The sequence below is a fragment of the Otolemur garnettii genome, unplaced genomic scaffold, assembly GCF_000181295.1.
Source record: "Otolemur garnettii isolate 467f Iridium unplaced genomic scaffold, OtoGar3 scaffold00236, whole genome shotgun sequence".
Lineage (NCBI taxonomy): Eukaryota > Metazoa > Chordata > Mammalia > Primates > Galagidae > Otolemur > Otolemur garnettii.
Window position 1 is genome coordinate 1,239,523 of NW_003852631.1, and position 15,036 is coordinate 1,254,558.

At 34.1% G+C, this 15,036-nt stretch overlaps 1 protein-coding gene across 5 annotated transcripts in view; it reads right to left on the reverse strand.

Annotated features, from left to right (window-relative positions):
* The window catches only part of TSC22D2 (TSC22 domain family member 2), a 52,409-nt gene that overhangs the window by 15,335 nt on the left and 22,038 nt on the right, over positions 1–15,036 (reverse strand). The window contains exon 2 of one of the 5 annotated variants that reach the window (XR_002771147.1): positions 6,382–6,540. The exons of 3 other annotated variants lie outside the window; for them this stretch is intronic. Coding sequence is in view for 1 of the 2 variants with exons in the window: in XM_023508269.1 (XP_023364037.1) it covers positions 6,498–6,540 (43 nt within the window). In the remaining variant the exon portion in view is untranslated. Of the gene's footprint in view, positions 1–5,980; positions 6,541–15,036 lie in introns of those variants that run through there. One more of the 5 variants, XM_023508269.1, reaches the window with a different exon arrangement.

The window sequence follows — 15,036 nt, forward strand, 5'->3', positions numbered from 1 at the left end:
TTTTTTTTTTTCATTGTAGTTGTCATTGTTGTTTAGCTGGCCTGGGCTGGGTTTGAACCCGCCAGCATTGGTGTATGTGGTTGGTGCTGTAACCACTGTGCTACGGGCACTGCCAGGGCAAAGTGTTATTCTGCTTTTAAACCACATATTACTTTAGTTGAAAATCACTACTTTGAAATTACCTAATTTGAAAAGGGATTCTAATATAGAATTTTATAAAAAGTATAGAATTGCACTAGTATAAAATCAATTTTTTTTTTCACTCAAGCAGAATTGTACTAAATAGGTACATTTTCAGGGCCGAAAGTTTTTAACAGCCACAACTTTTCTCATTTCAACCTAGATCCGTGTCTTTCAATTGTTCTAGGCAATATCAACCCTATAATATACACATGGTGAATGAAAGATTTATAGCAGTTTGTACATACCAGTTTATGCAGTATCTTTTATGATGAATTCTAGACTTATATCACAACCTTAAATTTGTTAAGGCAATTTAGATTCCAGATATAAGACTGTTACCTGAGATGGGACGCCCCATCTATAATCCTTTAACCCTCTTCCTTTCTGACCAATAAGCTCCACTGTCTTGATTCTTCCGTTTTGTTTTTGCTGTCTTTATAAAATATTCTCTTTGAATTAAACTATCATCTCTCAGGGTCTGCTTATTAAAACACCATGCATGTAACTGATATTAAACATATTAAACTACTTAAAAAGATGGAATACAACTTACAGTATTTACTGTACCATCTAATTATACTTCATAAGCTCAATATGAGCTAACGATGTAGACAAAGACCTAAGAAATTAAATATTTAAATTATTCAAAGCTAATTAAAAGGGTAGCAAAAGCTTTTGGTCAAATAAAGAACACAATTCAAACTGTCATACCTTTTATGCATGCCTCATGAACAAGTTCTTTTTTTTTTTTCCTTTTAATTTTTAAATTTCTTTGTAGTGATGGGATCTCACTATTTTGCCCAGGTTGGTCTCAAACTCCTGGCCTCAAGTGATTCTCAGACCTCCTTGGCCTCCCAAAGTACTGGGATTATAGGTGTGAGCCACCATGCCTGGCCAACAAATGGAAGTTCTCAGTAAACTAGATCAGGGAGTCTAAAGAAATTCAATTATACTTCACTCTTTTTACATTGATAGATCACATCACATATAAAGGTACTGCATGAAATCCTTATATCATCACTAGAATCAATAATTAAGAAGTGGGGAAACATCTTGTGATCTCTAAAATTTAAGCAATGCCTCATCCATTTTTTAATGAACTTCAGAATTAATGTACTAACACCAGTGATTTATGACCATGGACTGAAGCCGATATTCTTGATTACATAGCAGCTTTGAAAATACAAAACTAAAGAATGCACCCAAATCAGTGTTTCCACAGAATGTGTAATGAAGCTTTTAGACTTTTATATGCTTTAAGTGATGGTTATCATCTAAATTTTTTTGCTTCACATTTTAAGATTCTCCATTGTAGAAGTTTATGAAAATTTAAATATAAAATGGGGGGGAAAAAAAAAGACTATGATGCCAAGGTATAAGACTATGATTCAAAGGCTAAATGACAACCTGGAAGATGTACTGTAGACAAAAGATTCACATCTATAACTTGTGTATCTCCTCCACATAGTAAATTCATAAACTCTGGGATTATGGTTATTTGACACTGTATCTCTAGCATACAATAAATGTATAAAAGTCCCTTAAAATTCTGGAATTCTGGAATGTGACATTACAAAATTTGGTATCTGAAAATATTAGAAATTGGGTGGTGCGAGTGGTATGGGGTGAGTGGTTGGAATGTATGACCATTAAATTCCCTTCTAATTCAAATTTTTAATTCTAGACTCAGATTCTAAGAGGTGGTACTGAATAAAAACAGCTATGATCCTGGAGTCATACCCAGGTTTAAAGCCTAGCTCTATCACTTTTAATATATGACTACAGCCAAGCTATTCTGCCTCTCCAAAGAATAACAGTACTAGGTACTGGGATTCAATGAGATAATGCATTAGTGTATCTGGCACATGCTAAATGCTATGTTACCTATAAAACTTAGATTAGTAGTTTGTAGTGGCCAAAATCTAAATATTAAATACACAAGAATAATTGATTTACAAACTAGGTAATCTGATGTCTACCTTTAATCTTTGCTTCTAATTATATGCAATAATTTCTAGTATTTTCCTTTTTGGGACAGAGTCTATGTCGCCCTTGTAGAATGCTGTGGCATCACAGCTCACAGCCACCTCCAACTCATAGGCTTAAGCGATTCTCTTACCTTAGCCTCCTAAGTAGTTGGGTGCCCACCACAACACCCAGCTATTTTTTTGTTGTTGTTGCAGTTGTCATTGTTCAGCTCGCCCGGGCTGGGTTCGAACCTGCCACCCTCAGTGTATGTGGCCGGCGCCCAACTCACCAAACTACGGGCACCGCCCAAGTTCTAATATTTTCAAATACCAAATTTTGTAATGCCACATTCCAGAGGAATTTTAAGGGACTTTTAAACATTTATCATATGCTAGAGATACAACGTCAAATAACTATAATCCTAGAGTTTATGAATTTACTATGTGGAGGAGATACACAAGTTATAGATGTGGTAAGTGCTAAGCAAGATTTTAGAAGATGTTTGGGGAGCACATAATCAAGACCTTGGGTCAGGAAAGACTATGTAGTAGAGGAAGTTCCGCAGTTGGGTGGAGAAGAATACAAACAAACAAAAAATGTTCCAAATAAAAAGAACATTAAGTGCAGGTAGTCACATCAGAAAACACAAAGACCAGTTAGAAAGTTGGTGCATTTTCACATAAAAAAGTATTGTGCCCAAATGGGGATAAGAAAGATGGACAGGCTGAAAAAAATAGGACGTACACATAGAAGTACTTTATGATTAACTGGCTGTGAGAGATCAGGGAAGTTTGCATGTAAGGAGAGATGCCCAGGCTGAAGGTAAACAGGTTTGAGTGCCTTAGAGCATTAAGTGTGCTTGCTATAGCCATAAAGATGATGCACAAATCCATCTATGCAAGTTGAAGAATGTGAGAAAAAGGGTCTGAACAGCATCCTGAGGACTCCAATATTTAAAATGACAAGAAGAAGGGAAAGCCTACCAAGAGATCTGAGAAGAAACAATCAGTGAGGTAGGAAAAAACCCAGGAAGGGATGGTATCACAGATGGTATCACAGATCCAAGAACAGTTATCACATATCAAAATTAGCTTTAGTTTTTAAACAGCTGAAAAACTACTGAAAAGCTACTTATCCACCACGATTTCAACTATCAATATATGTGTATGTATTCAAAAGTCTGGAAGAGAATACACAAACAAAGTTAGCTGTGACTATTGTTATTCTATTGTCCAAACTTTCCTCAACTTAAATTCTGAAAAGGCAAATAAATTACTTCTAAAGAAGCTGGGGTACAAATATATTACCAAAAAGACTTAATATAGGCTTCTCATGTTCTGATGATTTAGCAAGTTGTTTGCATATTTTTTTTTAATTTTTTTTTTGAGACAGAGTCTCACTGTGTTGCTCTTAGTAGAGTGCCCTGGAGTCACAGCTCACAGCAACCTCAAACTCTTGGGCTTAAGTGATTCTCTTGCCTCAGCCTCTCAATTAGCTGGGACTACAGGTGCCTGCCACAGTGCCCGGCTACTTTTTTTGTCACTGTTTAGCAGGCCCAGTCTGGGTTCGAACCCACCAACCCTGGTGTATGTGGCCAGCGCCCCAACCACTGAGCTACAGGCACCAAGCCTGTTAGTACATTTTACACTGTGATACTGAAGAAATAAAGTTTGTATTTGATTTGCAGACTACTTCAATTTAACTGAAGAGTAAACAGGTTCTTACTGTTCTAACTCGGGTTTTGTTTTAAGCAATAATATTGTGAATTTAACCTTAAGCCATATTTAGACACACAGAAAATTTACAATACTTAAAAATAGGGGAAAGGTTCTAATTAGGTTTGGAGCGCATCTAAGAGAAAAAGTAAACCAGCCAAAGGATATTCACAAAGGAGGCAAGGACCAAAGAAAAACCAAAGACTTATATCCATAAAATAAATTTTACCTGAAAAATGCTTTAAAAGAAAGCATAACAGAGATTTCTCAACAGAATTATTTGCAGTGAAGGGCAAATGTGACACTCTCATACATGTAATAGGGAGTTTTACAAGTATGCATTCCACTACTCCAAAAAACATTTGCAGCTCAAAGCAGCTTTATAAAATGTCTCCTAGCATTTGCTATTTATAAATCCTGAACAGTAAAGGGTGAATTTCTTACTGCTTATGCCTAATATAATACTATTCTAATAAGTGCTAAGCCTTTTCTAAAAAACATACGTATACATAAAAGAAATCTGAACAGAATTTTCTAATGCAATAAATACTTAATTTTAGATAGTAAGCAACTTCTAACATTTATTTTACGGCAAACGCTTTAACCCACTGCTACTTCAGTTCACAGTAAATCAAATTTATTCATTCACATCTTCATACAATATAAAATTCTCTTTTCTTATCCTTTACATTTTCAGGGGTTACTCTGCATATCATTATACTGATTAGTAGCCCAGGTTCCAGTTTAAAAGTATGATTAGAATCTAAGCTCTGCCACTAAATGATTATGTGACTTTTGCAGGTTACTTCTCCAAGCTTTCAATTTCCTTCTCTGTACACTAAGGGTATTGATAATATGTGTATGACTACTGTGAAAATTAAATAAGATAATGTGCCAAAAATATTTAGCATAATGCCTGATACATAGCAACCACTCAGTAAGAAAAACAAAACTATTCTGTAGTGAAATCCAATTAATATTTGAGCAGAAGAGATTAACAAGAAAGCCCTAAAGCGTGATGCAGCTAGATTCTGATTTGTCTCATCAGCCTAATGGTGACTTATAATAACCTACCCTTTAATAAATGTTAAGAGTTATAGGACCAATGTACTTGGCTAAGTATTCCTTTCATACTTGAGTCACATACTTGAGTCTCTAACAAGGCTCATCATTTAGATAGAAAACATTCTCTAGCAATACTATTTAACTATTTTTGAAAATCTGACAAATACTCAGAACCTTTCACAAAAAACTGAACATACAAAAATTTGCACCCATAATTCTGCAGGGTTCATGAACCCCTGAAGCCCAATTATTATTGACTACCAAACATGGATATCATATGCTATAGAAATTAGAAATCATTTTATTGATTACCGAAGTTATACAGACTTACTATACAAAATAAAAACAAAACAAAACAGAAAAGTATATAAAATCAGAGTATTGTTATTCGTTGTATTTCCTTCCATACTGCCATTAATCACAATTATTGGTTTAAGAAACATAAAGAATATGATGAGGTCATGGACTATAATATCAGAAACAATTTAGAATATTATTAAAAGACAGAATGGGCATTAGTGTATGTATGTGTATGTACTGATGTAAAAGGGAGAAAATAACATGTCTCTGGTTAAGAATAAAATTGAAATAGGTACAAGTGGCCTGTGTAGTTGATATCAACCCATAACTTTTGGCTTGTCAGGTAATAATTTCAAATAATTTTTGAAAGACTTGCAGAATATTATGTAACATACTTTAATGAAAATATTAATTCTACAACTGTATGACCTTGGACTTATAACTTAACCCACATTCTTTTCTTTTCTTTCATCTATAAAGTATGATGACCTTCAGATTGAAAAGTTTAAGATTGTATCCTAAGCTAAATTCTATTATTTTAATAGTCCCCCTACAAAATACAGCTGTGTAAAACAAAGCAAAATAAGTACAATGTATTTTTCTAAGCAGATTATAATTCTGAAAGAAAATTTTCAAGGTATACAAAAAAATGTATATTGACTTCTAATGTTATTTTTCATATGATATCGGCATCTTAATGTTCTCAATGTTAAGAACTGAGAAAATTTTCTCAGATTTTAGAAACATGTAGAGGAAAACGTCTTTTATTAAGAAAATGAAATCCCCCAAAGCGATATAATTAATTTAAACTATGACTTTTCAAGAAAAAGGATGTAAGGTTGTTTTCAATTTTTTTTTTAAGGTTGATGTATAATTTCTCAAATATCTCCTGGTATAGTAACTAAAAAGTATTTGGGCACTTTCTTTTTTAAACTGATGTATTTATTAAACACCACTGCAAAGATAATGGCCTTTAGCCTGAGACTTTGAAAGGCTTACATACTCCAAGTATTCACTTAAAATTCCAGGTTTTAACTTAAATATTTAATACTATACTTTGTTATACAATGTGCTCATTTTGTTCATAAATATTCATCTCAATACAATAACATCAGGTATAATACATAAAATCTAATCCATTAAGTCTTACCAATTTATGACCTGATGAGACACTCTTGTGGACAACATTCAGTCCTTAGAAGCTAGAATAACCCTCCAACCATGTGAGGGCATCACAACTTTTAAACTTTCGGCTTTCGATCATTATTATGTCACATTCCTCCTCCGATGCTGAATTCTAAAAAAAATTCTAGCAAAGAGTTTAAGTAAATAAGTGTTTTAATCAAATAGCCTTTAAAAATTGTTTATAGCAAAATTTTATGTTTTACCATGATTACACAACTGATATTTTGTACTTTTTTTTAATGTAAAAGAATTTCATATTTGATCTGGATACTTCAAACTTTAAATTTCAACATGGACTTTCAGGCCATCAGGAATACTTGTTGGTAAAGAGTCAAACAGAAATGGAACCAATTAAAGGTTTAAGATTATGATCCAGAAATTGATTTAACACCATAACCTGATACAGACAGCTTTGTAGTCCTGAATGGTATTTGAGTTCTACTGTCTGGTCCACATCCATAAATGAGTTTCTAGACTTACAGCGCAAGTGGCTGGATTGACAACAATCCATTACCAATCATTTAAATGCTTAAGGTAGCATTCGAGTTTTACACCTAAATCTTAGTTTGTCTACCCCAACTTAAGAAGAGACAAGATGATGTCAAGAATAAAATTTTATTATATGCTTTATGTAACAGTCATAAAAATGTCTCCTACTTAGCAGTGCTCCTTACTATTCATCTGTGTTACAGGCACAGAAGAAAACTAGAGGTGAGAAAATTTAATAAAGGCAAAAATCACTTCATTAAAAATATCTTGAATTTAATTTTTACCAGAAAGCTTCAATAGGCATCTAATTTAATCCTTAAAGAGTAGTATTATTAATACCATCTTCTGTCTGTTAAAAATATATCATTTATTGTTTTAGTTGCCAGAAATACACAAAAGAGGCAACCCATAGATTTATAGGCATCATTTTACCTATATTGACCCCCTAAATAAAATAATGGGGCAAACTGGGGGGAAGAGAGAAAGATGCCATTACGGAGGAAGATCAGTATGTACAAAGCTATATAGAAAACTGACAGAGAGCATCGTAAAGGAAACTCTGCAGCTATCGCAAGAGATACTAGACCCATATGTACAGGTTGAGTTATGCTGTTACAAATTTTAACTTTCCAGGGTACTTTTCTGTTACACATGGTCAATTAAAAGTCTCTCACACAGTCTGAAAAACTATTAAGATTTTTCCAATTTCAAATAAAATCTTTCCAAATGTAATCTCACAACACATTTGACTTCAATAAAATCATACAACTTTGCTTTGTCTTTTGTGAAGGAATAGTCTTATAATGTAACCACCTGGTGAAGGCAAAAATCCATATATATATATATATATATATATATATGGATAAATAATAAAGTTGTGGTCATTTCATTAATATGATCAAATGTTTTTAGGAAGTTTTAATGCAACCCTTATCAACTAAAAGACTACACAATTTTTTCTTAAAGTTTAAATTTGATGATTTAGTTTTTTGTGGGACAAATCCTATGAGAAGATACAATATGTACTCATATTTAGTAAAGTAAATACTTCGTGAAACATTACCTACAATGCTGGTAATGTGCATGTCTGCAAGGCTTTGATGAACTGGTCATTTAAAAGGCAGACAGCTTGACCCTTTGCTAAAGGGTCAGCCAACAAACAAGCATTGTTATTATGGTAAATGCTTGGAAAGCCTTTTTGGAGGACAGAATTAAACCAGCCATATAAAGCAAATTCAATTATTTTACCATGAAGCTTATAAAAAATTTTTTTGCAGGGTTTGTATATCATACACATGTATAGTAAGTTTAGGATTTAAGAGCTGTGTGTATTTTAAAAGATATGAAACTACTATATCAAATTTTCCCTAAAAATGTATTTTCCAAATCAGTTTATTACCAAGTACAGAGGTCATGTTTGAAGAGTTTAAATCATTAATTCCCAACATCTAGGACATCCTTATGAAAAGCTTAAAATGAAACTGAAAAGTTTATAGATGAATAGAGTTAGTTAATTAGACATCCTTTAAAATTAAAGTTAAAATTAGAATTCTTCCTAAGAACTAATATTTACTTAAAAAGCTATACTAATATATAAATCATAGTCTTGAATCTTTGGCAATACTGCTATCAAAACAAATCCTGAATACTTTCTTCCTATAGTAACCACTTCATTTTGTAAGAACAACTCCCATTAAACTGAAAACATGCTATTAAAAATTCTTACACTATAGTCCAAAACAACTAGGCTTTTTAAAGTTTATCATTATTTAGTTAAACTCCCTTTGTGAGCAGGGGGACAAAAAGGTGGCCGGTTCGCAGTTTCAAGTAGTTATTTCAAAACTGATATGCTAAGTCAAACAAACCTATAAAAATTCCTAATTTTTTTTTTTTTTTTTTTTTTTTGGCAGTTTTGGCCGGGGCCAGGCTTGAACCCGCCACCTCCTTTATATGGTGCTAGTGCCCTACTCCTTGCGCTACAGGTGCTGCCCCAGAACTTTCTTTTTGAATAAATGTGCTTAGCTTAGTCACATAAAATTTCATTTTTAAAAATAAACCACATTTCTTTAAAAAATTCTAAACACTAGCCATGTTTTCAGTCTGCTGTTCAAAAAAGTTCACTACACTGCTTTGACAAAACTAGCTATGATAAACCAAATAATCCTAGTACTTTGGTCTGAAGTGCTTATGGAGAATGAAGAAAAATGAGGCAACAATGTATGCCCCCAATAAATTACATAGTTGTTTCACAGATTACATATTGAGGACATGAGCTTAGAAATACCGAAGATAACAGTATTTTTAAAAATTAGTTCACGTGTACCTAATAGGATAAAAATACAGGAAAGACAGTTTGTTCCAAGAAATTGAAACATAATACACACATAATTACAATAAACTTATCTATGGTAGATCCAAGATAATTTAAGACAAAGATTAGCTATGCTAAAAAACGATATATAATATATATAAAGTGTTTATAGCATATGATACATTGTATTAAATCCACCTACTGTAAGAAATGCAAAATACATAGCTTAAAGAATTTCATTGATACAGCTTTGAAAAACAGCTCTAAGAAGATTATTGGTATTTTTCACATGTTTATTCCCAAACGACTTATACCTCTCATCTTCCAAAAGGAGTAAAAACAGTTTATAATGGTTACAAAGAAAATAAAAAGATACTGAAATTGAAGAGGGAGGGAGATAAAAATGGAAAAAAAATCAAAGTAAGTGGAGGTAAGTAATATTCAAATTATATGTAATAAGGGCCTGCATGCTTTACTAGAAAACTGCATATTTGACTCTGAGCTTTTTTTTCTTCTTTACAAACAGGATCTCACTCTACTGTCCAGCCTGGAGTAGAGTAAGACAATCGTTCACCATAGCATCAAAACTCAAGACAATAGTTCACAAAAGCTTCAAAACGTCCCAAGTAGCTATAGGCATGTTCCAACACGCCCACTAATTTTTCTAAAAAAATTTTTATAGAAATAGGCCATTGCCCAGGCTGGTCTCAAAACTTTTCACATCAAGCAATCCTCCTGTTTCAGCCTCTTAAAGTACTAGGATAATTTGTAGGTATGACTGGCCACACCTGGCCATGTTTTTAGTAACAGCCAACATAAAATATAACTTAAGACACCATCACATAGAAGGTGGCCATAAAGTTCACGTGCAAATTTTAAAATTAGTTTTAAATTGCACACAAACTTTATGGCCACCCATTATGCTTTTGAGAATTGATGTCCCATTTCTTAAAACAAAGTATGACTGTCCCAAAAATGTGTAACAACATTTTCTAGACTAAGTTAACAATATCTACAATAGAAATAGCTACTGCAAACAAACACAGGAACTTTCTGACCCTTGGTCACTGTAAACAGGAGTGGGATTAGTTAGAGATTGCAACTCATTTCCCTCTTTGTTCCTCTTCCAATATTATATAGGACACTCAGAAAATAAGCCTTTCAGGACAAAGGTTACATTTATTCTGAATATGTTAAAACAGGTAGAAAATACTCAACTAATGTAAATACCCACATTAGCATCAATATTGAAGAAGTTAGGGAAAAAATGCTCAATACATGTTCTTAAGTAACTATCGACAAGGACAGCCATGCTGTCTACATACACACTTTTAGCATTCAGAGGACGCCACTATTTCTGGGCCAAATATCACAGAATTAAATACTAAAAAATTTAATAACATCTTCTAAATCTTTTAGTATTTATAACCAAGGATTTTAAAACTTAGAAAACAGTAAGATAAATTGTCATAAAAATTTGAGTATATTTGCCAATAGATACAAATTCTAAATTATTACCACCTGTTTAAATTTTTTTCTGTCAAATATAAAAAATACTTGAGAAGTAGCCAACTAAAAGCCTAAACACACAAAAGTTAATTTGGGGGAAGCTAAGACATTTAAAAGCTTCAACCACAAAAATGTAATACATTCCCTGATTTAATTTAGAATATTAGATTGAACCCATACATGCACACAAAGAATGTCAGCTAGAATATAAACAGGCACTTCTCTCCTTGTCAACCACTCACCACCCCAAATCTGAATAAACACAAAAAATTAAAATAATTCCATTTAATATTTCTTCTGTGTCAAAAGGCTACCAAACCATCTTCAGGTGTATTCTCTATAAGAAACTGGAACTAACCAATGGGCACACATGTGCGAGGGAAATAAAAGTCTTTGGAAATGAAGCAGTGGGTACAGAGCAGGAGAAGGGCCAATAGCTATTTAATGTGTATTAAGGACTACTATTTGGGTGATGGACACATTTGCAGCCTTGACTGAACCATTACAAAAATGCCCCATCTAACAAAAACCTTTGTACCTCCTTAATATCTTGGAAATAAAAAAAAAAAATGACAGCAGACAAGCCACCTAACATACCTATCAGAACAAAGCACGATGATAAAATAGAATATAAAAGGCAGCAATACATAATCTGTTATTTATGTACGACCAACTGGTGACATAAACACACCTTCAAATTACACAGCTTTTATTACTCAAAATAATTAAAATCCTAATCTATTTATGTAAAATCACAGTACAGAAAAATACATAAACATATTTTAATTTCTAGTCTAAGGAACATACATTAACATTGAAATCTCCTCTTACAAAACTTGCCCAGCTGAATTTTAGCAAGTACTGTCTTGCCTCCCAACCCCCCCACCCCACCAAAAATACAAAGCAGTTACACAGGTGCATCCTTTTTTAATATTCTGTCCAAAACACTATTGCTACCTTTTTTTTCAGCGAATACTTACATTTTAAACAATCCTACTGGAGACTAATACAAGCAAAATACATGTATATTTATAAAAGATAGAGGTGGGAAAAAGACAGGTATTTAATAATTAAATATATTCTTTTTTTTTTTTTTTGAGCCAGAGCCTCACTATGTTGCCCTTGGTAGAATGCCATGGCATCACAGCTCACAGTAATGTCAAACTCTTGGGCTTAAGTGATTCTCTTGCCTCAGCCTCCCAAGTAAGTGGGACTACAGGCGCCCACCACAATGTCCAGCTATTTTGTTGTTGTTGTAATTGCTGTTTAGCAGGGCTGGGGCTTGAGCTATGGGCACTGCCCAATGATTAAATATATTCTATGATCCTGTACTGCTCCTGCTGAAAGATGGTTATGAAAGACACTATCATGACAACTGGCAAAATTTGAATATGAACTAACTGTATATTAGGGTAATAGCACATCAATATTAAAGATCTTGAATTTGGTCATTATACTGTTGGTATATGAAAGAATAATCTTAGAAAATAAATGCTGAAGAATTTGATCTTAAATGAATATTTTTGCTACATACTCTTAAGTAGTGCCTAAAATAATGTTAAGATGATAAAGCAACTATAACAAAATGTCAACAAATATTTGATCTTGGTGAGAAGATTATTGGAATTCTTTGTACTATTCTTGTAATTTATCAGTAATTTGAAATCATTTCAAAATAAAGATTCAAACATTTTATCTTTTCGGTTAGAAAATATTCTCAGAATGTTCTAATTTCTAAAACCACTCATCTATTCATAAACTTTATCCTGTTCTCTAAATGTAGGCAGTATTGCCCAAGGTCCTACCTTGACCCTTTTACCCTAACTCTGCTCCTTGGCAACCTTGGCCTTTCCTAGAGTTTTAACTCTAACAATACATAATAAAAGATTTTTCCTAGCACTCTGGGAGGCCAAGGTGGGTGGACTGCCCAAGCTCAGGAGTGAGACTTCATCTCTAAAAATAGCCGGGCATATAGTCTCCTATAGTCCAAGCTACTCAGAAGGCTGAGGCAAGAGAATTGCTTGAGCCCAAGAGTTTGAAGGTTGCTGTGAGCTATGACACCATGGCACTCTACCCAGGGTGACAAAGTGACACTTTGTCTCAAAAAAAAAAAAAAAGGGTTTTCAATCTCTTTTCAATCTCTTCCTCTCTACCAATCTCTTCCTCTCTAATTTCTCTACCAAGCTACTACAAGTCTGCAGTGAACAATTCCACCTTTTCTACCTGCTCATCACCTCATCCAAAAAGCAGCTAAAATAAAACCCTCATCACTACTTTCTCCTTTCCAAGCCAATTCTTTCCCTATCACTTCCTAAGAGTACCAGAATTCTCTCAATTAGTTTTGACACTGGAGTCAAATTTGATTATTTTCCAATTGTATCCAATCAGGTATAAAATCCTTTAATTCCTACTTTCTGATAATCATTTCTGATAATTTCTGGGCTCACGTGACTGATTCTCTGGCCCGGCTATTTTTTTTTTTTTTTCCCCCCTCAGAGACCAAGTCTTGTTCTTGCTCAGGCTGGTCTCAAAGCTGTGAGCTTAAGCAATCCACCAACCTCAGCCTCCCAGAGTGCTGGAATTACAGGCATGAGCCACCACACTTGGCCTAGTTCCCAACTTTTTGTTTGTTTTGCTATTTTTTTTCTTTATTAAATCATAACTGTGTACACTGATGCATTTATGGGGTACAGTGTACTCATTTGATATACAATAGAAATGCTTATACATCTATCACTTTACTTATTTGTTGTGGTTAGACAATTATATTCTTTTCTTAATAGTTTTGAAATGGGACAGCGCCTGTGGCTCAGTGGGTAGGGTGCAGGCCCCATATACCAAGGGTGGCAGGTTCCAACAGAGTCTCAAGCTGTCATCCTGGGTAGAGTACAGTTGCATCATAGCTCACAGCAACCTCAAACTCTTGGTCTTAAGCGATTCTCTTGCCTCAGCCTCCTAAGTAGCTGGGACTACAGGCACCTGTCACAATGCCTGGCTATTTTTTTTGTTGCAGTTGTTATTGTTTTAGCTGGCCTGGGCCGTGTTCGAACCTGCCAGCCTCAGTGTATGTGGCTGGCGCCCTACCCACTGAGCTACGGGCTCCATACATTCCCAACTTTTTCCTTTAGTCACTGGAAACAAAAACACTTTTAGCTTTTAACTTTTGAAAAGCCACCTCCTGAAGAAGCTTTGACCAATCCCTCTAGCAGTGTGTGAGAGAAAAAAGTGCTTACATTTTAGGGTAGCACCTGTGGCTCAAAGGAGTAGGGCGCCGGCCCCATATACCAGAGGTGGCGGGTTCAAACCCAGCCCTGGCCAAAAAAAAAGTGCTTAAATTTTAAATAGTTACCACTTTCAATCAAGTGATGATGTACTAACTTATCTTCTTCCACATTAAGACCTAGCTCATTAAAAGCAGGCACTAAATTTTACTAATCTTGTTTCCTTCTAGTATTTACTTATAAGGGACAGTTAATAAGCTTTTTGTTAAGTGCAAAATATTTCTGATATTCTCCCTCAGCTTCATTCTGAGCTACTACACAAAAGTCAAACTTTCAGGCCTGAGTCTCTGGATTAGGAAAGGTGATCTCTGAAAGTACCACTTAGAAGAGCAATAGGAAAATCCCTTAAATGGCATGCGTCTATAATTTGGGGCAGATATATACTATTAAGGAGACTACTTTACATGTCATTGATAATCTAATATTTCACTGAAATTCCCAAGTAGTTTTTCAGATCACTGTAGACATGGGTTTCAGAGTTTTCATGTGGCCTTCTTTAATCTTTCCCCCAAACTTCAATGACTTAACAGTCATTAAATTTTATCTCATGTCCTCCATACAACTCCTATTTCTACATTAACAAGAGTTTGACTAACACTCTGAAACCATCAATTTCATAACTATGCACTGTGGCTTTGAAAAACTTTGAGATCCTGTTTTTCCCATGGCCCTAGGCCTATGACCTAGACTGACACCAGTCTATGATTTCTGTATAAAGTTAACCACCTTAAATTCTTCTGTCAGGTGGTTTGCTAGCCTTCCATGCCTTACGCAAATACATCGTTCTTTAAGGTTTGCTGATAATGAGGAGCTGTTTAGAAGAAGCTCAGTTTCAAAACTTATACTTATCTCTTTTCTTTTCCATTTAGAACTAAGTAGGGGAAATAAAACTCCAGAGTAGGCATTTTAAAAATAACTGAATCAAAATTTTACTCAAAGTCAACATCCCTGATTAAAAGACATGAAGATAGTTTTATTATTTCTTTTTTTTTTTTTTTTTTTTGAGACAGAGCCTCAAGCTATCCCCCTG